This window comes from Manis pentadactyla, chromosome 12, assembly GCF_030020395.1.
Source record: "Manis pentadactyla isolate mManPen7 chromosome 12, mManPen7.hap1, whole genome shotgun sequence".
Taxonomy (NCBI): domain Eukaryota; kingdom Metazoa; phylum Chordata; class Mammalia; order Pholidota; family Manidae; genus Manis; species Manis pentadactyla.
In genome coordinates, this window is record NC_080030.1 from 109,314,854 (window position 1) to 109,338,559 (window position 23,706).

Below are 23,706 nucleotides of genomic sequence, written 5' to 3' on the forward strand. Positions count from 1 at the left end.
TCTAAGTGCTGAAGGCACATCTCTCCCTTAAGACCAAAAGCTAGAAATGATGAAGCTTAGCGAGGAAGACATGCTGAAAGCCATGAGAAGCCAAAGGCCAGGCCTCCGGTGCCAGTTTGCCAGCTTGTGAACACAAAGGAAAGGTTCTTGAAGGAAATTAGAACTGCTTCTCCAGTGAGCACATGAGTGATAAGAAAGTGAAACAGCCGTATTGCTGATATGGGAGAACCTTTAGTGGTCTGGAGAGAAAGATCAAACCAACCACAGGATTCCCTCAAGCCAAAGCCTCGTCCAGAGCAAGGCCCCAACTCTCTTCAGTTCTGTGAGGGCTGAGAGAGGGGAGGAGGCTGCAGGAGCAAAGCAGGAAGCTGGCCGAGGTCGGTTCACAAGGTTTAAGGAAAGAAGGCGTCTCCATGACAGAGAAGTGCAGGCGAAGCAGCAGGCGCTGATGGAGAAGCTGCAGCGACTTACCCAGAAGGTCTAGCTGAGAAATTCATGACGGTGGTTGCACTCAACAACAGATCTTCAAGGTAGGTAATAACCCTATGTTGGAAGAAGATGCCATCTAGGGCTTTCACAGCTGGAGAGGAGAAGCCAATGTCTGGCTTCAAAGCTTCAAAGGACAGGCTTCTTGTCAGGGGCTAGTGCCGTTGGTGACTCAGTGCCCACTGACCATTCCTCAAATCCTATCCTCTTCAGAAAACAGTCTCCTCTGCCTGTGCTCTGTGAACAGAACAACAAAGCCTGGATGGCAGCACAACTGTTCACAACGTGGTTTACTGGATATTTCAAGCCCCCTGTTGAGACCTACCATCAGAAAAAAAGATTCCTTTCAACATATTACTGCTTGTTGACAATGCACCTGGTCACCCAGGAGCTCTGATGGAGATGGACAATGAGGTGAATGTTTTTGTCAGAGGTTCTAACAAAGCCTAACCTACCACGTTTTGTAACAAGCTGAAAAGTTCCCTCCACCTTGCCCTCTGACCAGACAGACCTCTCTGAGTTTCAAGAGTTCCGCCTGGAGCCTGCCGGAAACAGCACATGAGGACATTCCATTTCTGAGGCGGTTGCGAAGCCCACAGCCTCCTTGACGCTAACAAGTCTGCCCAGAGCCATTGATTAACTGCCAGCGCCCTCCTGCCTCCTCGAAGTTCCCCTTCAAAATACTTTGGAGGTGGTCTTGGGATGCTGGTCCATGACCTTCCCAGGCTGCCAGCTTCCGGAATACAGCAATGTTTCCTTTTCACCAACACTTGTCTGTCAAATTTTGGCCTTTTGGGCAACAAGCAGCTGAACTTGGAACCAGGCTATGGCCGAGTAACATTTTCACACCTGCTAAGACAGCATCCGTCCTGCAGCCCATGGATCAAGGAGTGATTTTTACTTTCAAGCATCACTCTATAAGAAATACATTTCATAAAAGCCTACAGATGCCATAGATATGACTCCTCATCCATCTGGGTAAAGTAATTTGAAGACCTTCAGGACAGATCCGCATTCGAGATGCAATTAAGAACATTTGTGATTCAGGGGGAGAGGTCAAAATACCAACACGAACAGAGTGTGGAAGAAGTTGATTCCAACCCTCAAGGATGACTTTGCGGGGTTCAAGATTTCAGTGGAGGGAGTCACTGCAGATGTGGTGGAAATAGCAAGAGAGCTAGAATTAGAAAGTGGAGCCTAAAGATGTGCCTGAATTGCTGCATCTCCTGATCAAATTTGAATGGAGCTGCTGTTTCCCATTGGTGAGCAAAGAAAGCGGTTTCTTGAGGTGGAATCTGCTCCTGAGAAAGGTGCCGTGAAGACCATCGCAGGGACAGCAACGGGTTTGGAGCCTGACATGAACTTAGTTGAAGCGGCAGGGGTTGAGGGGATTGGCTCGTTTGGAGAAGTTCTTTTGTGGGTAAAATGCTGTCAAACAGCGTCACATGCTCGAGACTGTTGGAGTGAGGAAGAGTCAGTCGATGTGGCAGACTTCAGTGTTGTCTTTAGGGAATTGCCACAGCCGCCCCGACCTTCAGCGGCCACCCCTCATCTGTCGGCAGCCGTCAGCGTGCAGGAAGACCCTCCACCAGCAGAAAGACTGTGACTCTCTGAAAGCTCAGATGATGGCAACAAGTCGTTAGCAATAAAGCATCTTTTGAAGTAAGGTATGTATATAGTTTTTTAGACATAATGGTCTTGCACCCAACAGACAACAGTGTAGTGCAAACGTTAAGTTTTATATGCACTGGGAAACCAGAAGATTAATTTGACTCGCTTTATTGTGGTAGTCTGAAACCAATCTGCAGTGTTTCCCAGGTATGCCTGTATTTAAATTATATCAAATTAACAAGGACTTACCTTGCCAAGATTCTTGGCACTTTAATAATAGCTACAATTGTATTCGGAAAAAGCATAATAGTAATTGAATAGCAACTAATTATAAGCAATTATAAACTAAATTACTGTTTGAGGTTGTTTAGTAGACTGAGTCTTCATTTCAGTAAGCAGCCATCAAATAATAGGATAGCTTGTAAAACACAAATACTTCATTATCTTTAGCCCAAGTTTAACCACCACATTCTCTTTGAATTATTGTGAAAGAACATTTCTCCTTTGTCCCAATCCCCAGTTTTGAGTGTGATGCTTTTAAAAACATGGCAAGAGTCGCCGATACACCTACCCTACACACAGCTGCTTTCTACAGGTTTCACGCTGTCCGCCGGTTATTGTCCGGGGTCAACCTGGAGTGCAAACTCAACCGTGTCTTTTTCATTCGATTTTTCGTGCCTATCTTACCCTATTTCACTTTCTAAGGATGGCAGGGGGAGGTCTTTTGTTCTGCGACAACGTTAATTTTCAGGGCAGGCTGGGTCTCTCCTCCCGCGTTTCCGAGCGAAAGGCAGGACTCGGCCACGGGTCTGGGCGGCCGGACGCGGGCGGCCGGCTTCGGCGCCGAGGCTAGGCCCCCGGCCCCGCACGCCCCGCACGCCTGGGGGAGGCACCCCCGCCGGCTCAGGGGCGGTCCTCGCAGCCGCAGGGCGGAGGCGGGCGGGACGGGCCCTGCATGCCGGCGCCACGTTGCCCCCCCTTCCCACCCGGAGGCCGGGCGGCGGCGCACACCGCGCTCGCCCCCCCCGGCAGAGGCGCGCCCATGAGCTGAGCGCCTGCGAAGCCCGCCGGCCACGCGAGCGGCCCGGACGCACTCCTGCGCCCCACGCCAGTCTCGGCTCCCCGAGGGGCGCTCTGGCGGGCACCGACGACCGCATCCGCCGGCCAACCGCCGCCCCAGAGGCCGCCCGCCCGCGGCCCCACCCACACATGCCCCGCCCCCGGGCGTTCCCGCCGCACCTCCCCGGCCCCGACCCCCGCGGGCCGCACGGCGCCGGGCCCGCCCATGGGGCAGCGTGGGGGCGAGCGCAGGCCCCCGCCGCAGCGAGGCGGGCAACTCCCCGCGCTGGTGCCGGCCGCGCCTCGGCGACGGTGACTGACGGGCGGCTGCAGCAATAGGCCGCAGGGGCGGGCCCTGGCGTCACGTCCGGCCCGCCGCGGAGCAGAGGTATATAAGGGAGGCGCGCACGCCGCGCCCTCGCTTCCACAGTATGGCCGGCGACATTAGCTAGCGCCCGCCCTGCTCGCTAACGGGGAAACAGCGGACTACAAGCCTGAACTGCATCTGCCTCTATTTCCAACAGACTTAACGTTCAACTTTCGCTCACACAAAAAAAGCCGGGAAGATTTTATTAATCCTTTTTTAAAAAAAAAGTTAATATAAAACTATAGCAGAAAAAAGGAACCTGAACTTTAGTAACACAGCTGGAACAGTCCGCGGCGGCGGCGAAGAGATTTAATTTAGTTGATTTTCTGTGGTTGTTGGTTGTTCGCTGGTCTCACGGTGATGGAAGCTGCACATTTTTTCGAAGGCACCGAGAAGCTGCTGGAGGTCTGGTTCTCCCGGCAGCACCCCGACGCGGGCCAAGGATCCGGGGACCTCCGCACCATCCCGAGGTGGGGCGCCGCCCGCCGGGCCGGGGCGGGGCCGGGGGCCCGGGCGGGGGAGCGGCCGCGCCGCGCGGGCTGCCGTCGCCGCCGGCCGGGCGCTACCGCGGGGAGGCGGGCGCCGCCGCGCTCTCGGGGGCGGCCGGGCCCGGCAGGTGTGGCCGGAGGCCCGAGTGAAGCGCGAGTCGGGCCCGGCGGGAGATGCGGGGGTCGGGCTGGGGCCCCACACCAGAACCCTTCCGGGGCGGCCCGGGAACGGCGGCCTGCGCCGCCGCGCGCCTCCAGCCCTTTGACCTTGGGCCGTGGAGCCTGTGACGGTGCGGCCCGGAGGCTGCAGCTTCTGGGGCCGCGGAGCCGGGCCGCGGGCGCCGCCGGGGCCTGGGCCGAGGCGGGCGGGGCGGCTACTCGCGGCAGAGCACGTGCTGGCCGGGGCGTCACGGGTCTCATTTCCAAGCCTGTGCGACACGTAAAATGTCGAGCGGGCCCTCAGGATTGCCAGGCTCGGCCCGCCGCGGTCGGGACCCGCATCCTGGGATGCAGTGTGTCTCACAGAACCGGGAAGCCTGTCTTTCCCCGCATTTCGCAGGCGGGGGTCTCCCGGGTCCGGTGGCGCGCGTCCGGGGAGACCACGGACCGGATCGTCAGGCCAGAGCTGCTGAGCAGGGGCGGTCGTAGAAAAGGAGTAGCAGCGTTTTGTTCTGGTTATTCAAATGCTTTGAAGCTTTATTTGTAAGCACACGTGCTTGTAAAGGGAACAGGGTTTTTCCTCCCCGAGTTCTTGAGAGGAAAAAATAATCAGAATTTTAAGCTTGGCTTTTTTTTTGGGTTTGTTAAGGAGAGCTCCTTGACGCATAAAGCAAGAGACTTAGAGAAAGCAGCTTGCAACTACTTTCCCTTTGTACTTAAATCAGCTGAAATTCTCCAACTGCTTCAGTGTGGCTCTTAAGATAGCAAAAGTTAAACCTTCGGGGACGTAATATTGTTTTGTCAAGTTCATGTTTTAGTGCTGTGCATTTGTGGACATTTAATGACTTTGCGTTACTATTTTGAGAGAGTACTGCCACCTTTCAGTTGTTGTAGATAGAACAACAACTGAAAAGTTTATTGGATTTAACTGAGAGGTTCATCAGTGAGATTTTTCGTGACTTGCTAATAAGCACAAGGATGCACTGTGTGGGATTTAACAGGAGATTTTTAAAAATCTGAAAAAGTAGATGCTAGATAATACATACCACTTAAAATCAGAGGTCTGGCCAGAGTAAATCATCGCCTCTGGTCTCTTGGGAAGTTGGGGCATGGGCCCCAGAGGCCTTAAATGGATTACCAGTTATCCAGAAGAGTAATGCATAATGAAGTGGTTAAGTTCATGGCCATTGAATGTCTAGTGGTTTAATTCAAGCAGCATTAGTAGTTTCCTTGTCTATAAAACAGACAATAACGGTACCTTACAGGGCAGCTGTGAGGATTACGTGGGTTAGTGTGTACAGCACTTAAACTGTGTGACACATAGTAGACGCTATAAATGTTATCATGATTCTTTGTACTTAGGGGCAAAATCATCTGCTTTTCCTTTTAAAGCAAGAAGGCTGGAGAAGAAAGAATATTATTAAATTGTAATCTAAAAGGCTGCACATTGAAGGTGCCCTAGCTATGTATTTTTATTCAAGTAGAGGAGATAGTGTCACTGCAGTGTTCAGTGTCACCAAGGCCATCCTACCTGGTGTGAGGTGATACCATTGTAGCTTTGGTTTGCATTTCCTTGATGATTAGTGATGTGGAGCATCTTTTCATATGCCTGTTGCTCATCTGTATTTCTTTGGAGAAGTGTCTGTTTAGGTCCTCCATTTTTTAAATAGTTTTTCGGTGTTGAGGTATATGCTTCATTTCGTTAATTTTTCCATGGAATAAGACGTTTTTAATAGCTTTCTTTTTATTTAGTGAGATAAAAGCTTGGAAGCCAGAAAGGCCTTGCTAAAGACATTTAAAATGTAAATTATATTACGGGAAAATTAATGGAAAGATTTTTATTTCCAACGTTGTTGCAAGAAGAAATAGAAAATCTAAGTAGTCCTATAACCATTGCATTAGTTGAATTAGTCATTAGTCATCCCCATAAAGGAAACTCTAGTCCCAAATGGTTTCACTGGAATTTTCTTTATAACATTCAAGGCAGAAACAATTCTAACCTTCCCTACACGTTCTAAGTAGACACTCCAACTCTTTTTGGAGCTTATGTAACTTTTGATGTCAAACCCTGAATAACTGTGAAGATAACAACTTTTAAGCACTGCTTATGTGATTGAAAAACAGTATAACCACTTTGGAAAGTGGTTTGGCATAAGTTAAACATCTGTTGCCAGGCCACTCATGCATATTCGTGTAAAAGTCCTTGTATGAACATATTTCCCTACTCTCTTGAGTAAGTAAATACATTACAGCTTTATTTGTAGTCGCTCCCAAACTGGAATCAAATCTCTAACAGTCAAATGGATAACCAAAACGTGCCGTAGCCATACAATAGAATGCATAGTAATAAAAAGGTGAACCATTAATGTGACATGCAACAAATAATTGTGCTGGAGTAAGTAAGTAAGCCCCACCAAAAGTACCGCAAGATACCATTTTACAAATCTCCAGGAAATGCCTGATAATCTGACAGACAGGTGGCTGCTGAGGATGGGAGTGAGGGGAAAGGGCGAATTACGGAGGCCCAAGAGGCCCTGGGGGCGGGCCAATGGAGGTGGTCACTATCGTCTGATGGTTTCACAGGTACATGTATGTCAGAAGTCTTGAAGATAAAATGTAAATGGGAAAGATTTGAATTTGAAGGTCTTGGCGATAGAGTAAAATGAATGGGTGTGTATCTCAAACAGAACCTGGTCATTTTTTGTGTAGTAAATTCGTCTTTCCAGTGTCTGGATACCTTACTGATAGAAATAGTGATCTCGTCATTGTTGGCATGTATGTTGTATTCCTGCTACAAACCAAAAGATAATTTCGGTTGCTGTTCACATGTTGGCTCCCTCTTCCATCCCGTAGATGTAAACCTAGCAGTTAGCAACTGTGCTAAGTAAACTTGAGCATTATATGCCCCCAAATTGTACAGAATGAAGAGGAATATGAATTTGGAAAGCTGCTAAAATGATCTTAGAGAAAAGCTGTTATCAAGTATAAGATCAGCGATATTTAGTTGGAAGCAGTGTGGGGTTTGAAGAATTTGTGATGAAAATTATTCCCAAGACTTGAACCAAGAGAACAACCGTAGGGTCATTTGAAGGAAATATTCCAGCAGAGTTGGAGGAACTGGCAATCTGCCAGAGAAAATATATGATATAAAAAACTGGTCTATTAGTAGGACAGCTTATCTTCTTAATACAGCTATTTTGTTTTTCTGAAATTTTGTAGAAGCGTAACACAAAGTAATTTTAAGTACATCCTGAATTTTCAGACTGATCACGTTCATGTAACCAGCATTCAGACCTAAGGAATGTGACTCCAGAAGTCTCCATTGTACTTTCCAATTGCTATCCTCCCACCTTCTACCTGACCTCTAAAACACCATAGATGAGCTTTCCTTACTTTTGAACTTTGTATAACATGGGATCATTTAGTGTGCATTATGTGAGGCCTCCTATGGTCAACACTGAGGTTTTGTAGTTCATTCTCAAACTATGTAGTATTTTTTGTCAATATACCATAATTTTCCCACTCTACTACTGTTAATGAGTATTTAAGTAGTTTCCATTTTGCTAATACAAATATATTGCTATGAACACTGTTGTGTCTTAGTGAGCAATATGTATGCTTTGTTAGATATACATGTATAAACAGGAGTGGAATTGTTAAGTCATAGGGTGTGAATATATCCAGGATGAGGGTGCCAGTTGCTCCCTATCTTCATCCAACACTTGATGTTGTCTTTATAATTTTAGCTATTGTATGTATTTCCCACCAAACTAATGGAGTAGAACATCGTTTCATTTCTTTATTCACCCTTTGGGTGGTATCTTCCATGAAATGCTTGTTCAAGTCTGCCTAGTTCTTTGGGGATGACTTCATTTTGTAGGAAATTTTTATTTATTTATATATTATGGATGAATTATTTCCAGTTTGTGTATCACAACAAATTATCTATGACTTCCCTTTTCATTCTACTAATGATATTTTTAGTTTAGAATTTTAATGTAGTCCAGTTGTCATTATTTTTCATTTAATAGTTAGCAGTTTTGAATTCTGTTTATCTTTACTCATCCTGAGTTAATGAAAATGTTCATTTTTCCCCTTAAATTTTGTTTTACTTTTCATGTTTAGATAGATCTGCATTCCATCTGGTATTGCTTTTTCTGTATGATATGAGGGAATAGAATACCCTTGAAGGAGAAAATTGGATCATCTTTCCAAACTTTAACTCCCAAGTCCAGCTGGAACCCTCTACCTGAATGTTCACCTTTTCTCTTAAACATTTCCCACCCGCTATAGGCCAGTTAGTAGAATTTACCTTGAGTGTAATCTAAATAAATTGCATGATACTGAGGATCTTTTTTACTCATTTTTCAAGGGAGACAAAAAGGACACGATGTAGTTTTTGTTTTGTTTTTTTCAAGAAGGAAATCCTGTCTGGTATTGCTTGCATTAAAGAATACTGGTTAACAATATGTTGGAGAAAAACAGCAGTCTGTGAATATCCAAATGGGTAAAGGAATAGGTGATATTCTAAGATGATGTGTTACACACTATATGTGAAGTTGAAATGTAAAGGGGGGAATAGTATTTTAGGTTTAATCTGCAGTTTTCTCAGATTTTTCAGATTTCAAAAGGATGTTGAAACCAGTAGCCACATATGATAATGTCATAGAGTTGCTGGACCAAACAGAAGCCTTTTATTCTATAAGAAATGACAGGTATAGGGAGGAAGTCTGTTAGAAAATAAACTGATGAGGAGGGGAAGATAGTTTATTCTGATATTTGAGGACTATAAAACTGGCTTTCCTTTTTGCTTTAGAATTCACCTCAGACCTGAGCTTTCTTACTAATAATGTGGGTTCATATGGAAAATTGTAGTGGAGGAGAAGAGAGTATTTTTTAATTATGGAAAGGTTAGAAAGAGGTGTTTTATGTTCACAGTTACATGAAAGTATGAAAACTAGACTCTCTAATATTGATTGGAAAAGACATTTAGAATTGGTGGACTATAATGCTAATCTTTGTCCTTCACTCAAATTTTGTAAGCTAAAATACAATTTTCAGTAAAGGATTGGGGCAGTTCCAAAGATAGTAAATTACAGCTCAGCATTAACTTGCCCAGAACTCATGCCTTACTTTAATACATCATTGCACCATATTGCAGTATCAGTAATTTACATTGAAGGAATTTTCAACCCATTGCCAAGAAACCTGTTAGCACAAATGTTTTGTTAAAGTAGAAAAGCTTCCTATTGAATTAAGCTTCTGTATTCTGTATTCTGTATCAGTTTCAAAAGTTTGAATTGCTATCTGCCAAATCACCCTTCTCAAAGATATACACATTGGAAGTAATAATCAATTGAATGTAGCAGGAATTGCACTGATGGTGATTTAAATTTTAGGTAAAAGTTTGAGAAAGAGAATTTGAATACTGTGATTATAACTATATAAGCAGTGGATTCTGGGGTTGATTTCTTCGAACAAAAGGTGAAGGTTTATTTCTTTGTGTAACTGAATTAACTGACCTGGGAAAGCACCCTCAGAATTTAACTTCTGGACAGCCCAGACTTTATGGAAAAATAATCTTACCTTATAGGATGCTTTTTGTTTTTAGAGGTTGGTTTTTGATCCAAAGACTTACCTTGGATAAAGTGTAAAGGCCTGATTGGAATGTGGTAAGGAGAGTGTGCAACAGTTTAGGCTTTTAGCTGATACCCCAGTTCAGAAAAACTTTGAATAGTTGTATGGCATTGGATAAATTACTTGATAACCTGAACCACTGCTTTTTGCTTGAAGAAATATACTAGAAGAATCTGATCAGGGATGCCTTTTAAATGCAAGTTTCCAGGCACCCTCTGCAGAGTGTCTGCATTCCACTGGATCTTGAGGGTAGGATCCGGCCCCTCAGGTGTGCGTGACACCCTGCTCTGAAGGGTTTCTTCAGCCTGCCAGCAATATTCTGTTCCTTGGTCATTTTTTGATTGCAAAAAGTATCTAACATTAAATTTACCACTTTAGCCATTTTTTAAGTGTGTAGTAGTAAGTATATTCATATTGTGCAACATATTTTTAAAATGTTTTCATCTTGCAAAACTGAGACTGTACCCATTCAACACTAACTTCCCCTTTCCCTCCCCCCTGTCCTTCAAAACTACCTTTGTGATTTTGACTACTTCAAATACTTCATAGGAGGATATGAGCTCCTTATGTGAGAGGGATCATGCAGTATTTGTCCTTTTGTGATGGCTTGTTTCACCCGGCATCACATCTGCAGGGTTCATCCATGTTGTAGCAGGTGGTAGGATTTCCTTCAGGGGCAGATAATCCATTGTACGTAAGTACCACATTTTCTTCACCCATTAATCCCCTAGTGGACATTTGGGCTGCTTCCATCTCTTGACAGTTGTGCATAACAGTGAACACGGGGGTGCAAATACCCTTCCAGATCCTGTTCGGAATTCTTTTGGACATATACCCAGAGGTGGGATTGCTGTATTGTACGGTAATGCTTCTTAAGTTTTTGAGGAACGTCCACACTGTGCTCTGTTTTCCATGATGGCAGCACCGTTACATTTTCACCAACAGTGCACCAGTGTTGAAAGTGCTCCACGTCCTTGCAGACACTTGTTCTTGTCTCCTAGTTTGGAGAGGAGGTGTCCCTAGTGGGCATGAGGCACTGGCTCCAGGTTTTGGTGGGCATTTCTTTGACAATAAGTTGCACATTTTTCATACGTTTATTGACCATTTGCTTATCATAGATTACTTTTGTTAGAGGGGTTCCTTATGTAGTCTGGAGATAAACCTCTTGTATGATTTGCAGATAATTTCCCCCCATTCTTGAGATTGTCTTTTCACTCTGTTGATTGTTTCCTTATCATGCAAAAAGTTACTAAGATCAAGGTCCTTTCCATCCTTTTGCTATTGTTGTCTGTGCTGCTGGTCATACCCAAGAAAGCACTGCCAGATACAGTGTCCCCGAGCTTCTCCCCATTTTCTTATATTTTTTAATAATTTTAAGTGTTAATTTAGGTCTTGAAGCACTTTAGTTTTTGTGTATGGTGTAGGGTATGGGTCCGCCTTCCTTTCTCATGAGGATTACCTATTTTTTCCCAGCACCATTCCATGACAGTACTGGCCTCCCTGTTGTTTGCACCTTTGTCCAAGATCATTAGACCTGAGGCGTTTACTTTCAAATTACTTTTTATGTTAAAAATGTAGTCAATATCCATTTGAAGCCTTGCTGAATTAGAGGACATAGTAGGATTCTTTTTTGTCATTTTAAGTATCTTTTCCCTTATAAATACTCTCAGATTTCCTATTAGACCACCTTCTTTTCAACAGTCTTATGAAGGTTTCACATGAACAACATTGTGGTTTTAACATTCATCCATATTATCAAGTGACCCCACCCCACCCCATTGCACTCGCTGTCCATCAGCATAGTAAGATGCTACAGAGTCACCACTCGTCTTTTCCTTGCTGTACTGCCTTCTCCGTGACCTTCCTATATTGTGTGTGTTAATCATAAAGCCCCTTAATCCCCTTCTCCCGCCCTCCCCACCCCCTTTCCCTTTGGTTACCGCTAGTCCCTTCTTGGAGTCTGAGTCTGCTGCTGTTTTGTTCTTCAGTTTTGCTTTGTTATACTCGACAAATGAGTGAAATCATTTTAGACCACCTTCTTTTAAGAAAACTTTTAAATATAGAATACGGCATGGCATTAATATTTTTGCTTTTCTGCATAGTGACTAAAATTCAATCCATATACTGTCATTAGTAAAGAGCATGCTATTTCCGCAGGACATTTATCAGGATCTAGGTGTGCCTAGGGTCCAAAAAAGCTTTATTTACAAGAGGGAGGCTTATTTTCCCCATAGAAATATGACAAAATAATTTGCTGAAATTCTCAGCTACTTTAGGATTGGTTTTCCAGCTTCTTTTTATGCACATGCATAGCCTTGTATTGACCACAGTTTTATGTCTCCTATTTCTCTTGCCCCTTGGTTTATTCTTTGAACATAGCAGTTCCCCTAAGTATATCTTTATAATCACTTGGTTGATAGGCCATCCAGTAAGTTTTAAAGCAATTGCTTTCTATCATACTGTGACTTTGAAAAGTCCTACTTCAGGGTTTCTTTGAGGTGGGGAAGAGTTTGGCTGCAGAATTTATTAATTAATGATCATTGAGTGCAAGAGCATTCTGATTGCCATCAAGATAGAGTGAGCAGGTTTGACTCTCTTTTTCTCTTACCAAATGTAACTTAAAAACCCTGGATAGAGTGCATGGATCAGCTATCTGAGGATTAGAAGTAAAGGTTAATAGGTGAGTTGAAGAAGGACACCAAAACTACAACTACCATGGAAACAGCTGTGATTTCCCGTTGCTTTTTTTCCTGGGCATCTCCTGGGATGGCCTCAAGCTGCCAGGAACCTGGACGTGCTCACTGGGCACAGACAAAATGCTGCAAGAGAGACCCTCTTTTTGTGGTTGCAGAGAAGGACGGCGGCAGGGGGCGGGGCTGTTTGGGTCAGAGAGTGAAGAGAGCCCTTGTTTCGTATTGTTTTTTCTCCTGTTCTGCCCGCAGCTCAGGCAGTCTGTAGCAGTGACGGCAGGGCAGATGTCTAAAATTCCGTAAGGAAGGGGGGACCCTTCTTGACCAGAGGCACTGTCTCCAGAGCAAAGGACGGCAGAGTGATCTCTGCTTCTCTTGTGCCTCTCCTCTCCTCATTTGGCCCCAGAGGGGGAGACCTTCAGAGACAGCCTGCTGCGGAGTGGAAAACTAAAGCCTTGTTCTTCTAGCCAGAGGACCAGGAATGGGGGCTTCTTGTCCCTGAGCCAGGAATTGTCAGGGAGGCTATGGAAAAGGAGAGTGGTGAGGAAGGTGATCCCATAAAGATTTAGAACACAGCTGAACCGCTCGAATGGATCCGACGCTAAGAACTAAACAGCATTTCAAAGGCCTTGGAAACTGAGAGGTCCCCCTTCCCCCGAACGCTGACCTCTCAATGGGTCCCATGGAAGCCGGAAGCACCAGAATCCCATGACAAAGGGTTTCGTGACTAAAGTGAAACCATAGCCTGACCCACAGAAGTTGGATAAGAACTTAAAGACAGAACTTAGTGACCATTTGCCAGTAACCACTTCAATTGCCTGCTAATACGATTTTTTAATTTTTAAGAATTTTACGGTTTTTAAACTATCAACATAAGATTTTAAAATCCCATTAAATCAAAGGGTTCAGATGAGATTTAAAGTTCTATAACATGATCAAAATGTCCAGGGTGCACTCATAAATTACTTCACCTGTGAACAACCAGGAAATTCTTGGCGTCTCTCAAAGGAGAAGACAGTCAACAGATACCATGTGTGCCAGTCACTAAAGCTTATATTCGAAGTGGGTATTTTTATTATTTACCTTCATCATCTATCTGTCTTTGAATTCTTCTTGTCAAGTAGGTGAATTCTGTGTGCGTTATGTAATTTAATCTCATCAGTCATGTGGACTAGGTTTTATTACCCACCAGTTAGAGACCAAGCCACCGGGATCAGTGTAATCACAACGAATGTCACAAGCAGAGGCAGCAGCTCCAGCCGGAGCCCTGTGCTTCCCTTTAGGTCTGCTCGGGCCTTTGTGCATTAACAGCATATTATTTGTGGAGTTGAAATACTGTGGGTTCTGAAATGTTTGCACATTAGTGAACTTTGTGAGTTTTAGAAAGCAATATGAAACTCAAAGCTGCTGCTTGGCACCCTAAAATACAAGGATTAAAAAAGTCTTTAAGTTTGTGTCACTCAGAACTGGGTCTTAATGGTAACTTTTTTCCTTCCCTAAACAAATTGTGCCACTTAAAAAGTAAATGCAAAAAGATGGCCAGTTTTATTTTATAAAACCAGTCATTAGCAACTTTTAAAAAGAAGGCTAGTAGTTAAGCTCTTCTTAAAAATTGCTTGGTAAAGGCATGGCTCATGGGCTCTGATGATCGCTAATAAGCACACGTTTGTTTTTCAGGTGGGTCTCAGAGCTATTCAGTTAATTAATTGGCCCACTTTAGGAAGTACTGCCTTCTGTGATATTCATACAGTTGCCTGTTATAGTAACAGTTGTTTGAGCAAAGTGATGAAACAGGTACAGAATTCTAGCAGGATTGATGGGTGATGTGTGGTGTGTTTTAATAGAAAAGAATGAAACCCTGGGTTTTGTGCTGGCTGTGCTCTTGAAGATTTCTCTTATAGGATCTTAACTGGATAAAAAAACTTTAGCCATAATACACCATTTATTTAGGGTTAGAAGGAGAACCTATTAAATACTAAATACTAAGAACTTAAAAAATATTTCAAGCCTTTAATGTGGAAAATTGAAGCTGTTCCGTGTCACCTTCCTGTTCACGGTGGCACTTCCTTAGGTGTACTGCAGACTTCATTGACACGGTTGAAACGGGCTTTCTGATCCTGTTAGCACATATTGTTACCAAGATCTGAATGGGTGTGCTTGTGCTGTAAATTACCAGCCAGTGGCATTTTTCACTTCTTTGACAGTGCTTCTAGACTTTAGACACCACTACCTACCGCGAGTGGCTGCCAGTTTGATCACAGAAAATATAAGCAGGTTCTAAAATAGCACCAGCTTACTGTGTCAGGCTTTTAAATCTACCATGTAACTGGCAAGGGAAAGGGTGTTTTTCAGATTGTAATTCATATATTGAGGTTAAAAATCTGAAAATTTGATGGGTATGAAAAAGCATCTCATTTTAACTTGCATTTCTTTAATAATTTACTGCTGAGAGGTAATGACAGTCCTTTGTTTACTGGCTTTTTAAATTTCTCTGTGGCTTATTCACATTATTAGTCTTTTTCATAACTGGCAGATAAATAATGTAATTTGCAGTTTTCTCATTTGCTTTTTGAATTGTTTTTCTTATATCATAAAATGTGTCCCATTTTATTTGGTGGGGCCGTCACTTTTGGAAAGAGACTAGATGTTGGTATTTATAAGACAAGCTGGAACAAGAATGTAGTGACATGGAAAGTATGTAGCCTTAATCAGGAAAACTTAAGTGTGAGAGCTTTGTAATTTTTATGAGTAGGCAAATACTGTTATGAATTAATCATCCTTTTTTCTGGTTAAATAATAGATCCGAGTGGGACATACTTTTGAAGGATGTGCAATGTTCAATCATAAGTGTGACAAAAACTGACAAGCAGGAAGCTTATGTACTCAGGTGAGTCCTGCCACACAGGTGTCACTAGCTAACCCATTTCTGTGTGAATCATACTTACATGGAATAGTAAGTTGTTCCTCTGGATCTTAGTTCTGTACACATTTTTACTTTACTATTAAAAATATGGTGTAAAATAAAACGTCACCTTGAGGTGTCCCTAGGCAGTATGTTTTGAAGTCTCACCCAACAGCCCTCCACGGTGCTGCGGATCTGCCCCCTGGTAGTTAGCAGGGAGTGGCTGTAAAGCAGGGCAGGATGGCACTGGGCCTCCCCCCGCAGCCCCAGAGGCAGCCCTTCCTCCTTAGCGTGGGCTCCTCAGTCTCAAGACGTGAGGTTTGCAGAAGCCACTTTGCTTATGCAGGTCGGGCTGTGTGAGAAGGAAGCCTCGTGGCCTCTCTGTAGGGCAGAGCTGATGTAGTCAGTAAAACTTCGAATTCTTACGTCACGGTGGGCCTTGGGGCTCTTGGACGACTTGGGCACACACTCCTTACTGAGCATGATGGGCAGGCACAGATGTCTGTCAAACACTTATGTGCCAGGCCCTAGGGATATAATGATGAGCAAAAACATTCCTTTCCTCATGAAGCTTGCTCGCTCGCTCTCATCACCAAAATGTGACCACCGAAACAGGTGGTAGGGGATGAGGCAGAGTCTGCATGTAGTAAATGATGTCCTAGGATAGGTGAAGTGGGGAGGAAAGCTTAGTGGCAGCAGAGGGTTTGGGTAATGAGCTCATACAGCTCATGCCTGTCTCAAGACCTGTTTCTGTGGGGTTCCCGAGCTTTGAACTCACGTTCCTGTGATAGGATGGGAAGGTCACTGCAGCACATCATTTGCTTCCTTGGGACCTTAACATTTAAAACTCCTGAAGACTGCGTTGTAAAAGATAGTCCAGTAATTGATTGCATCTCAGCAGTGCATAAACATGGTCCTAACATTGTCCCTTTTTCGCCTGCAGTGAGAGTAGCATGTTTGTCTCCAAGAGACGTTTCATTTTGAAGACATGTGGTACCACCCTCTTGCTGAAAGCGCTGGTTCCTCTGTTGAAACTTGCTAGGGATTACAGTGGGTTTGACTCGATTCAAGTAAGTGGTCCAAAAACACCATTTAATCCTCTTTAGTCCTAAACGGTAGGGTTCTGTGCTATGCCTGGCATATTTGTGTAGGTACTGCTTCCAGTGAAATGGGTAATGATCCTCCTACCATGAGAAAATGCTAGGCTTTTTTGCTCAAGACAACAGAAAATAGGAAGGATGCAGAGAATGAATTAAAACTCAAATTGGAGAAAGAAATGAAGAAACCAGACACTTAAAATAATTAACTCCTTAGTATAGTTCCTATGAATGGTAGAGAAACTAAGGCAAGAAGGGAAAGCAAGAAAAATCTTCCGGACTTCATAAAGAGTAACCATCAGTATTGAGTGACATTCTGACAGCACTCAGGAACTACAGTGTTTTAGGGCATCATTGTTCTGATGAGTAGATGTTGATTTTTAATACTCCATTTAATTAGGGTTAAGGACAGCTTGTCATTAGGACCTAAAACAGTTCTTGTTAATTATGGATCCCAAAAGAAATGGAGAGCAGTATGTTCATAGTTTTGGGATCACACTTACTCTTTAGAGAATAAATGACACGGTTCTACCGTGGGCTTTGCTTATATGCCTGTGTAAAAGCTCCAGAAGTAAGCATTGGACCTCGTCCCTATGACCCATCACCATCAGGTCAGGCGTCCAGTTTCTGGAAACACATTGACCCAGTCCCATCCTGATGCTCTGCTGGCCCCTCTCCACACCTTAGAAACCGTTGCTCAGTGTACCAGTAACTCCCGGGGGTCATTCTGGAACCTTTGCTCTCACAGTGGCCTTCATGTTCGTTTTTCAGCCAGCAGACAACTACATACCCATTGAGCATATTAAAGGGAAAACATGCTAAATGTTAGAGGGGAAAATATTTGTAGGGAAGAACACTTGTGGAGGTAGTTTTGATTTTGTACACATTATGTAGAAAATAGCTGGTTAGGAAGGGTGATAGAATTCTTTGTATGACGTTATCTGTGTTTGCTTGTTTGCTTTGTTTTTAGAGCTTCTTTTATTCGCGAAAGAATTTCATGAAGCCTTCTCACCAAGGGTACCCACACCGGAATTTCCAGGAAGAAATAGAGTTTCTTAATGCAATTTTCCCAAGTAAGTTTAATATAATTGGAGCCTGTTTGCTTAGAGGATATATCCTCTCAGAGATCTGAGTTATATGTGTACACATATTTAAAGCATATGTATGTAAATGTAGCACTTTATATAGTTGCATGTATCGGTGTAGCTGAATGTAAATTTTTATAGTGTGTGTATGTACCTCAGGTCAGTATTTGTCGAAATGATGGAAAAAGGAAATCAGAGAATTGATCACCTGCCAGAGGGAGTGGTCATCTTCATCTAGCCAGTCACTCTGAGTGGTTATGAAGACTATGGTCCCTTCATCCAGAAAAATGTCCAGTGACCTCAGAAGACCCATGCTGAGACACTGGTCCATGTTAAGAAAACATTGTCCAGGATATATTCAGGAACTGGGTTGGCACAGTAAGATCCTAGTGTTCAACCAAATTGGCAGGGTTTTCTTCATCCATTTACTAAACTTTTATTTGTAGACCTTGCTTTTGAGTCTTCAGGTCAGGAAACTAAAGATTATCTAACACCCTTTTATCCTAGACAACTTTGGGAACCTAGAATGACTTAATAACATCCCAAAGTCAAAGGCATGATTTAAAAAGAAAATGTGAATCTTCCCCCATCCCTATTCTTAACTTAATCAACTAATACGAAATTACACTAGACTTTCAGAGAATGCTGAGTATAAATTAATGTGAATATCGACCAGTTTTGTTAATTCAGTATGTTGAGTGAGGCTTTGAAATAATGTGGAAAGGATGTATTTATATAAAATGACTTGTATTTACTTGAGAGTGTAGATAACGGGTGAGCAAATCCGATTTCCTCGTGGAGTCAGGGAAGAGTGGGCTGTACCTCTCTGAGCACTGCACAGACCACCTCCCTGGCAGAAGTCTCTAAATGACAGCCAGCAAAATATTTCCCTCAAAAGGGTCAGGGTCATGCTGCCTTGCTGTACATCCACCAGGTACTTACATTTCCCTTCATGATACCATTTCTGGTTGGAGGCGAGCAGTGTCATTCTAGTTCCTGGAAGGGTTGGAAGAAGCTGTCCTGTCAAACGGATCTGTTAAATTTATTTAACTTTTTCCTCATTCAACAGATGGAGCAGCATATTGTATGGGACGTATGAATTCTGACTGTTGGTATGTTGAACACAATTTTGTGGATTTTTTGGTTCCATATAAAATGTATTTTAAACTGCTAGTTGCCACTTTTAGAAACGGCTTTTTACTTCTGTGCAGGTACTTGTACACTCTGGATTTCCCAGAGAGTCGGGCCACCAGTCAGCCGGACCAAACCCTGGAAGTCCTGATGAGCGAGCTCGACCCAGCAGTCATGGGCCAGTTCCGCGCGAGAGACGGTGTTACCGCGAAGGACGTCACTCGTGAGAGTGGGATTCGTGACCTGATACCAGGTTCTGTCATTGACGCCACGCTGTTCAACCCTTGTGGGTATTCGATGAACGGAATGAAATCGGATGTAAGCAGCGATACCTTGCTTAATGATTATTTAAATATTTAAGTGTTCCCTTCTCCATCATTAACGCAAAACTGTTTCTCTAAGGGAACTTACTGGACTATTCACATCACTCCAGAACCAGAATTCTCCTATGTCAGCTTTGAAACAAACTTAAGTCAGACCTCCTACGATGACCTGATCAGGAAAGTTGTAGAAGTCTTCAAGCCGGGAAAATTTGTGACCACCCTGTTTGTAAACCAGGTAATTTGTTCTGTTGTTGGCAGTAAAATCTGACAGGAAATAGGGGATGTGAGCATTTCGTCAGCTGCCTTCTGAGACGGTGTGTGTTAACCGAGTGCCCGGTGGGCTGGCTGAGGCTCTGGATAGAGAAGCTTCATGTGTCGCGTTAGACTGCGGCAGTCCCTGTTTTCTGTCTATGCCTGATGGGCTCCTCCCGTCCTCACATCCCCGTTGACAGGCCTGCCGTGGGGTTTCACAGGTTGTCCCACTCCTCCAGCTCATAGGAAGCAACTAAAATAACGAGTGCCATGGTGTCATTAAGATAAAAGATAAAAGTACTTACTGTATAACTGTTTTGTTGAAAACACTTCTGTAGATGGAAGAACTAATGGTTGCTTTAAATTTTTCCACAGAGTTCTAAATGTCGCACCGTGCTTTCTTCGTCCCAGAAGATGGAAGGTTTTAAACGTGTTGATTGTCAGAGTGCTATGTTCAATGATTACAATTTTGTTTTCACCAGTTTTGCTAAGAAGCAGCAGCAGAGTTGATTAAGAAAAATGAAGAAAAGACGCAAAAAGAAAACACACATAAAAGGTGGTGCTGCCATTTAGATACTGATACCAGGGGCCCTGCTTTCCATAACCACCACCACCTTGTAGCTCCAGGAAGCTCTGGATGGAACAGTAGTGTGATCATTTTGAGTCGTGCGCATCACTGTCCAGGAGCTAGGCTAGGTATCTTCCATGCATGCTCTCCTGTGTTTAGCTGCCCTCTGCCACTCTAGCTGTGAAATTGAAGTGCATGTAGAAAAAACCTCTTACTGTATGAAACTTTACAACACTTGTGAAAACAGTTCCATTTGGTTTGCACACAGTGTAATATTTCTCCAGGTATCATCCAAAATTCCCCACAGACAAGGCTTTTGTCCTCATCAGGTGTGGGCCTCAGCCTGACCATCTGGGACTGTCCTTTGCTGCCAGAATCTTACATCCAGTCACCTCCACTTTCTTATTCTCTACTCATAGTATTAAAATCAATTTCTACTTCATACAGACGTTTCTGCAACAGCAATTACACTTTCCTTCCACGAGTGAGTCCTCTAGATAATGACTACGGCCGTCACTTGGTGCATTAGCGCTTCAACAGCGCTGTGTCCTTGCTTGTATTGCTTGTTTTTGTTTCTCACCATGGTGTTGCCCCCACCCCCACCCCAATAAAGCAGTACCCTGTTACACTGTGGGTTTGCACTACTCTCAGAGCCCAGAGTGGGAATGGGAGTGGACCTCATGCTTCCAAGGTGAAGGGAGTCTGTCCCTCCACTGGCACAGGCTGTTTTTGGAAGATCCTGACAGACGGAGTTGATTGTCAGGGAAGACACACAGATTGATACTGAGGTGTGCTGGCAGAATGCATGGAAACCACATGCCTCTGCTCCCCGTTAGAGATCTGCTTCTCACAAGTACCAGGCCCTCACTAACTAGCTAAGCAGTAATAGAAAAGAATCTTTACCACTGTTTATTAGGAGATGTAAGATTCAGTAAGTCAAGGCAGCTCAAATGTTCACCTAGCATTGACTTTGGCGACCGTGTCCACCAGTGACGCCCCACAGCTTCGGCTTGGAGGGGACGCGGCACCTGCCACCTGGGGCCTGAAGCGCTTTGACTGTGATGCCCGTGCCCGTACTCTGACTTCCCGTTTCCTGCTCGTGTTCTTGACTGTGGTCTTGTAGGATCAAGGGGCACTGCTCGGAAAGACAACTATTCAGGCTGTCAGACATACACAGTAAGCAGATGCCATCCGTAAAACTACAAAATACAGGCTTTCAAGAGTTGGCATCTTTAGTTGCATTTGCAAATACTGTGAGATGTAAAACAGCAAGGTGACTAAGTTTTATATTTCTTGTCCTTGCAAAATTTTTTAAATTCTGGATTGATACAGCAATGTTTTTGGTTCCTTCCGTATTTACAAATGAAATACTTTTTTTAGTGTTTCTAAACATAAAATCTACTTGGTTTGAAATCAAGTGGTTGGAACGCTTCAGCCTTTTATTTTAAGCACGTTGATTCAAAGTTTCATTGAAGAAGCTTTCACTCAGTGGGTCAGTTTGGTTCTGTATCGGCGCTCGGCGCCTCATGGCTGGTGCTGTCAGGACCAACCGGCGCTCAGAAGTGGTTTTGACCTTGAACAGCGTCCTGGTGGATTGAATAACCCTTGTTGGCTTGAGGTCTAGTTTTTTTTTCTAGTAGATTTAAGATACCTATCTAATGTTGGAAAACAAAAATTTGAATGGAACAAAGCCTAGAAAAATGAAAACCATAGATTGGATAGTAATCTAAATAGATCCTAGTATGTATGACGGAGGAGGGAGAATTTTGGTGCCATTGATTTCTCTTCATGGTGTTGGACTTTAAATCACTTGAAATGTATTTCTGTACCACAGTTTAAGCTTCAATAAAAGTTTGCTTAATTCAGCATCTAGTGATATTCAGAAGGTTTTTTTGTTGATGTATTTTTTAAATAGTATACATGACCAAATACTAGGCATCTGAAGTTTTTATAATTGAGGAAATCAATATTTAATACACTTTTTTTGGTAAGATTTGAAAATTGTGAAAAGATTTTAAGCTCTTGGGAGAATAATTTATACTCAGATTTAAAATTTTATGTGTTAGCAGCCTCATAACTGAAGCACAAATGAAATATTTGGGCTATGCCAGGATGTGACCGAGTGGAAAGGCCAAGTAGTAGGAGTGACTGTGCCTTTGTGAGTTTGGATTCAGGAAGTGAAAAGTGTGAGGGTGGCACATCCAGCATTTGCTGGAGGAGCCCTGGTGGGGTGCGGAGGGGCAGCCTGGAAGCTGCCTGTGTCTGAGCAAAGGTGGAGCCTGGTCGTTTGCCCTGCAGCCGCATACCTGTCTCACCGTTTACTTGCCAGTATTTCAACTCTTCAGGCTCAGTAGCTACAGTTAGCTGAGAATGATATTAAAATGTATATCCAGGTCTTTCTTAGAATAAGTTTATAAGAGAATATTTTCCAAAATCTGAATAAAAAAGGAACTGGTTTATCCTAGAATAAGCAAGATGTTGTATTATGTGTGTAATAAGATGCAGTTCCTCTCCTAGGAACAGGTGAGTTTTGGGGACACTGATGAGCAGTCATCATGTCACCTGATCAGATTCAGGTACCTTGATGGTGAATGTGATACTACACTGTGGACGGTAGTGTCCTAGCCAGGTAATTGTCACCAATTCACTGATTCCTGGGTCCCCACCTTCCAGCTCTACATTCTTCGTCCGTTTGTCCTTCCTGCTATTCCTCTGGAGTGCATCCCTCCGCTGGGATTCCTGCTACTGACCACGTCTCCCTCAAAACTCACTGGTTTGTCCCTAGTTCTCTTTCCACTTACCTTTACTCCTAAGTACAATTCTGGGAAACTTCAGCCACAGCCATTTACACATCCTCTCTAGGCCGTGAAGCACACCAGCCGCTGCAGGGTTAGTGCTGCTGCCAATTAGTTCAGAACAGACCGGATTCCCCTCTGCACCCTGGACCTTCCTATAAACTGGGTCACATAGTATAAACTCACATAGTGCTTTTATTTGGTAAAAAGTTTTGAGAGGTTGAACCGTGTATTTCTTACTGTTGAGTAGTACTCCATTGTATGAATGTACGTAATTGATCCATTCTCTTGTTAATGAACATTTTATTGGTTTCCACTTTGGGATGGTATGAATAAAGCTGCTATGAACATTCACATGGAAGGGTTAGGCTTCTGGGTCTGTAGTATCCTGTTTAAATGGGCACTTCTCTGAGTAATGACATGTTCTTGTGTGTTCATTGGCCATTAGTAAGTTTGAGATTCAGGTTGGCTTTCTGTTAATGGTACGTGGGACTTTATTTGCCTACAGATGCTTTCTTCCAGTCTGTCCTGCCTCTTCATTTTTCTAACGGTGTTTTGACAAGAAGTCCTTTCTTTTTCAAGTCTTGTTTGTTAGCTTTTTAAGTAGCTGTCTCAATAAATCTGCCAGCCCCCTGTTGTGACTGCATCGTTTTCCTATAAAAGTCTTTTTGGGGTTCTGCGTCCTTTCATCTCGTTCTTATGCGTGGTACAGAGGTGGGGGGTGTGGGGGGTTCTCATGGACTTGGGTCTGTGCGCCCTGTGGACTCCCCGCTGGGTAGCGGCGCCCTTCAGACCCAGCTGGCCGTGTAATGGAGACCTGTTCGCCGCTCTGACTTCCATTTCCTTGTATTTCTGTGTAAATATTAAATAAGCCTGTTGTGTAAATTTCTATTTTTAAGCCTGGTGGGGTTATGATTTATTAGGATTGGGTTGAATCCATTTGTCATTTTTAATTTTTCTCAGCAGTGTTTGGTATGATTTTGATGAGTATTTTTGGTTTCTCAATGCTGATGTAAATGGAATTCATTTTTTCCAATTGCAAATTTATAGATGAAC

General features: G+C 43.6%; 1 protein-coding gene across 2 annotated transcripts; it reads left to right on the forward strand.

Moving 5' to 3' along the window:
- Window positions 1-3,566: 3,566 nt before the first annotated feature.
- AMD1 (adenosylmethionine decarboxylase 1) lies at window positions 3,567-21,721 on the forward strand. Of its 2 annotated transcripts, none has more exons than XM_036902974.2 (8): window positions 3,567-3,993; window positions 15,298-15,384; window positions 16,343-16,469; window positions 17,467-17,569; window positions 18,651-18,693; window positions 18,793-19,030; window positions 19,115-19,270; window positions 19,663-21,721. In XM_036902974.2, the coding sequence occupies exons 1-8, from the start codon at window positions 3,884-3,886 to the stop codon at window positions 19,795-19,797; spliced, it is 999 nt and encodes a 332-aa protein (XP_036758869.1). In that variant the 5' UTR covers window positions 3,567-3,883; the 3' UTR covers window positions 19,798-21,721. The 2 variants fall into 2 exon arrangements, with proteins under 2 accessions (XP_036758869.1, XP_036758870.1); XM_036902975.2 differs by lacking the exon at window positions 3,567-3,993 and adding an exon at window positions 5,488-5,972.
- The last annotated feature ends 1,985 nt before the right edge of the window (window positions 21,722-23,706 follow it).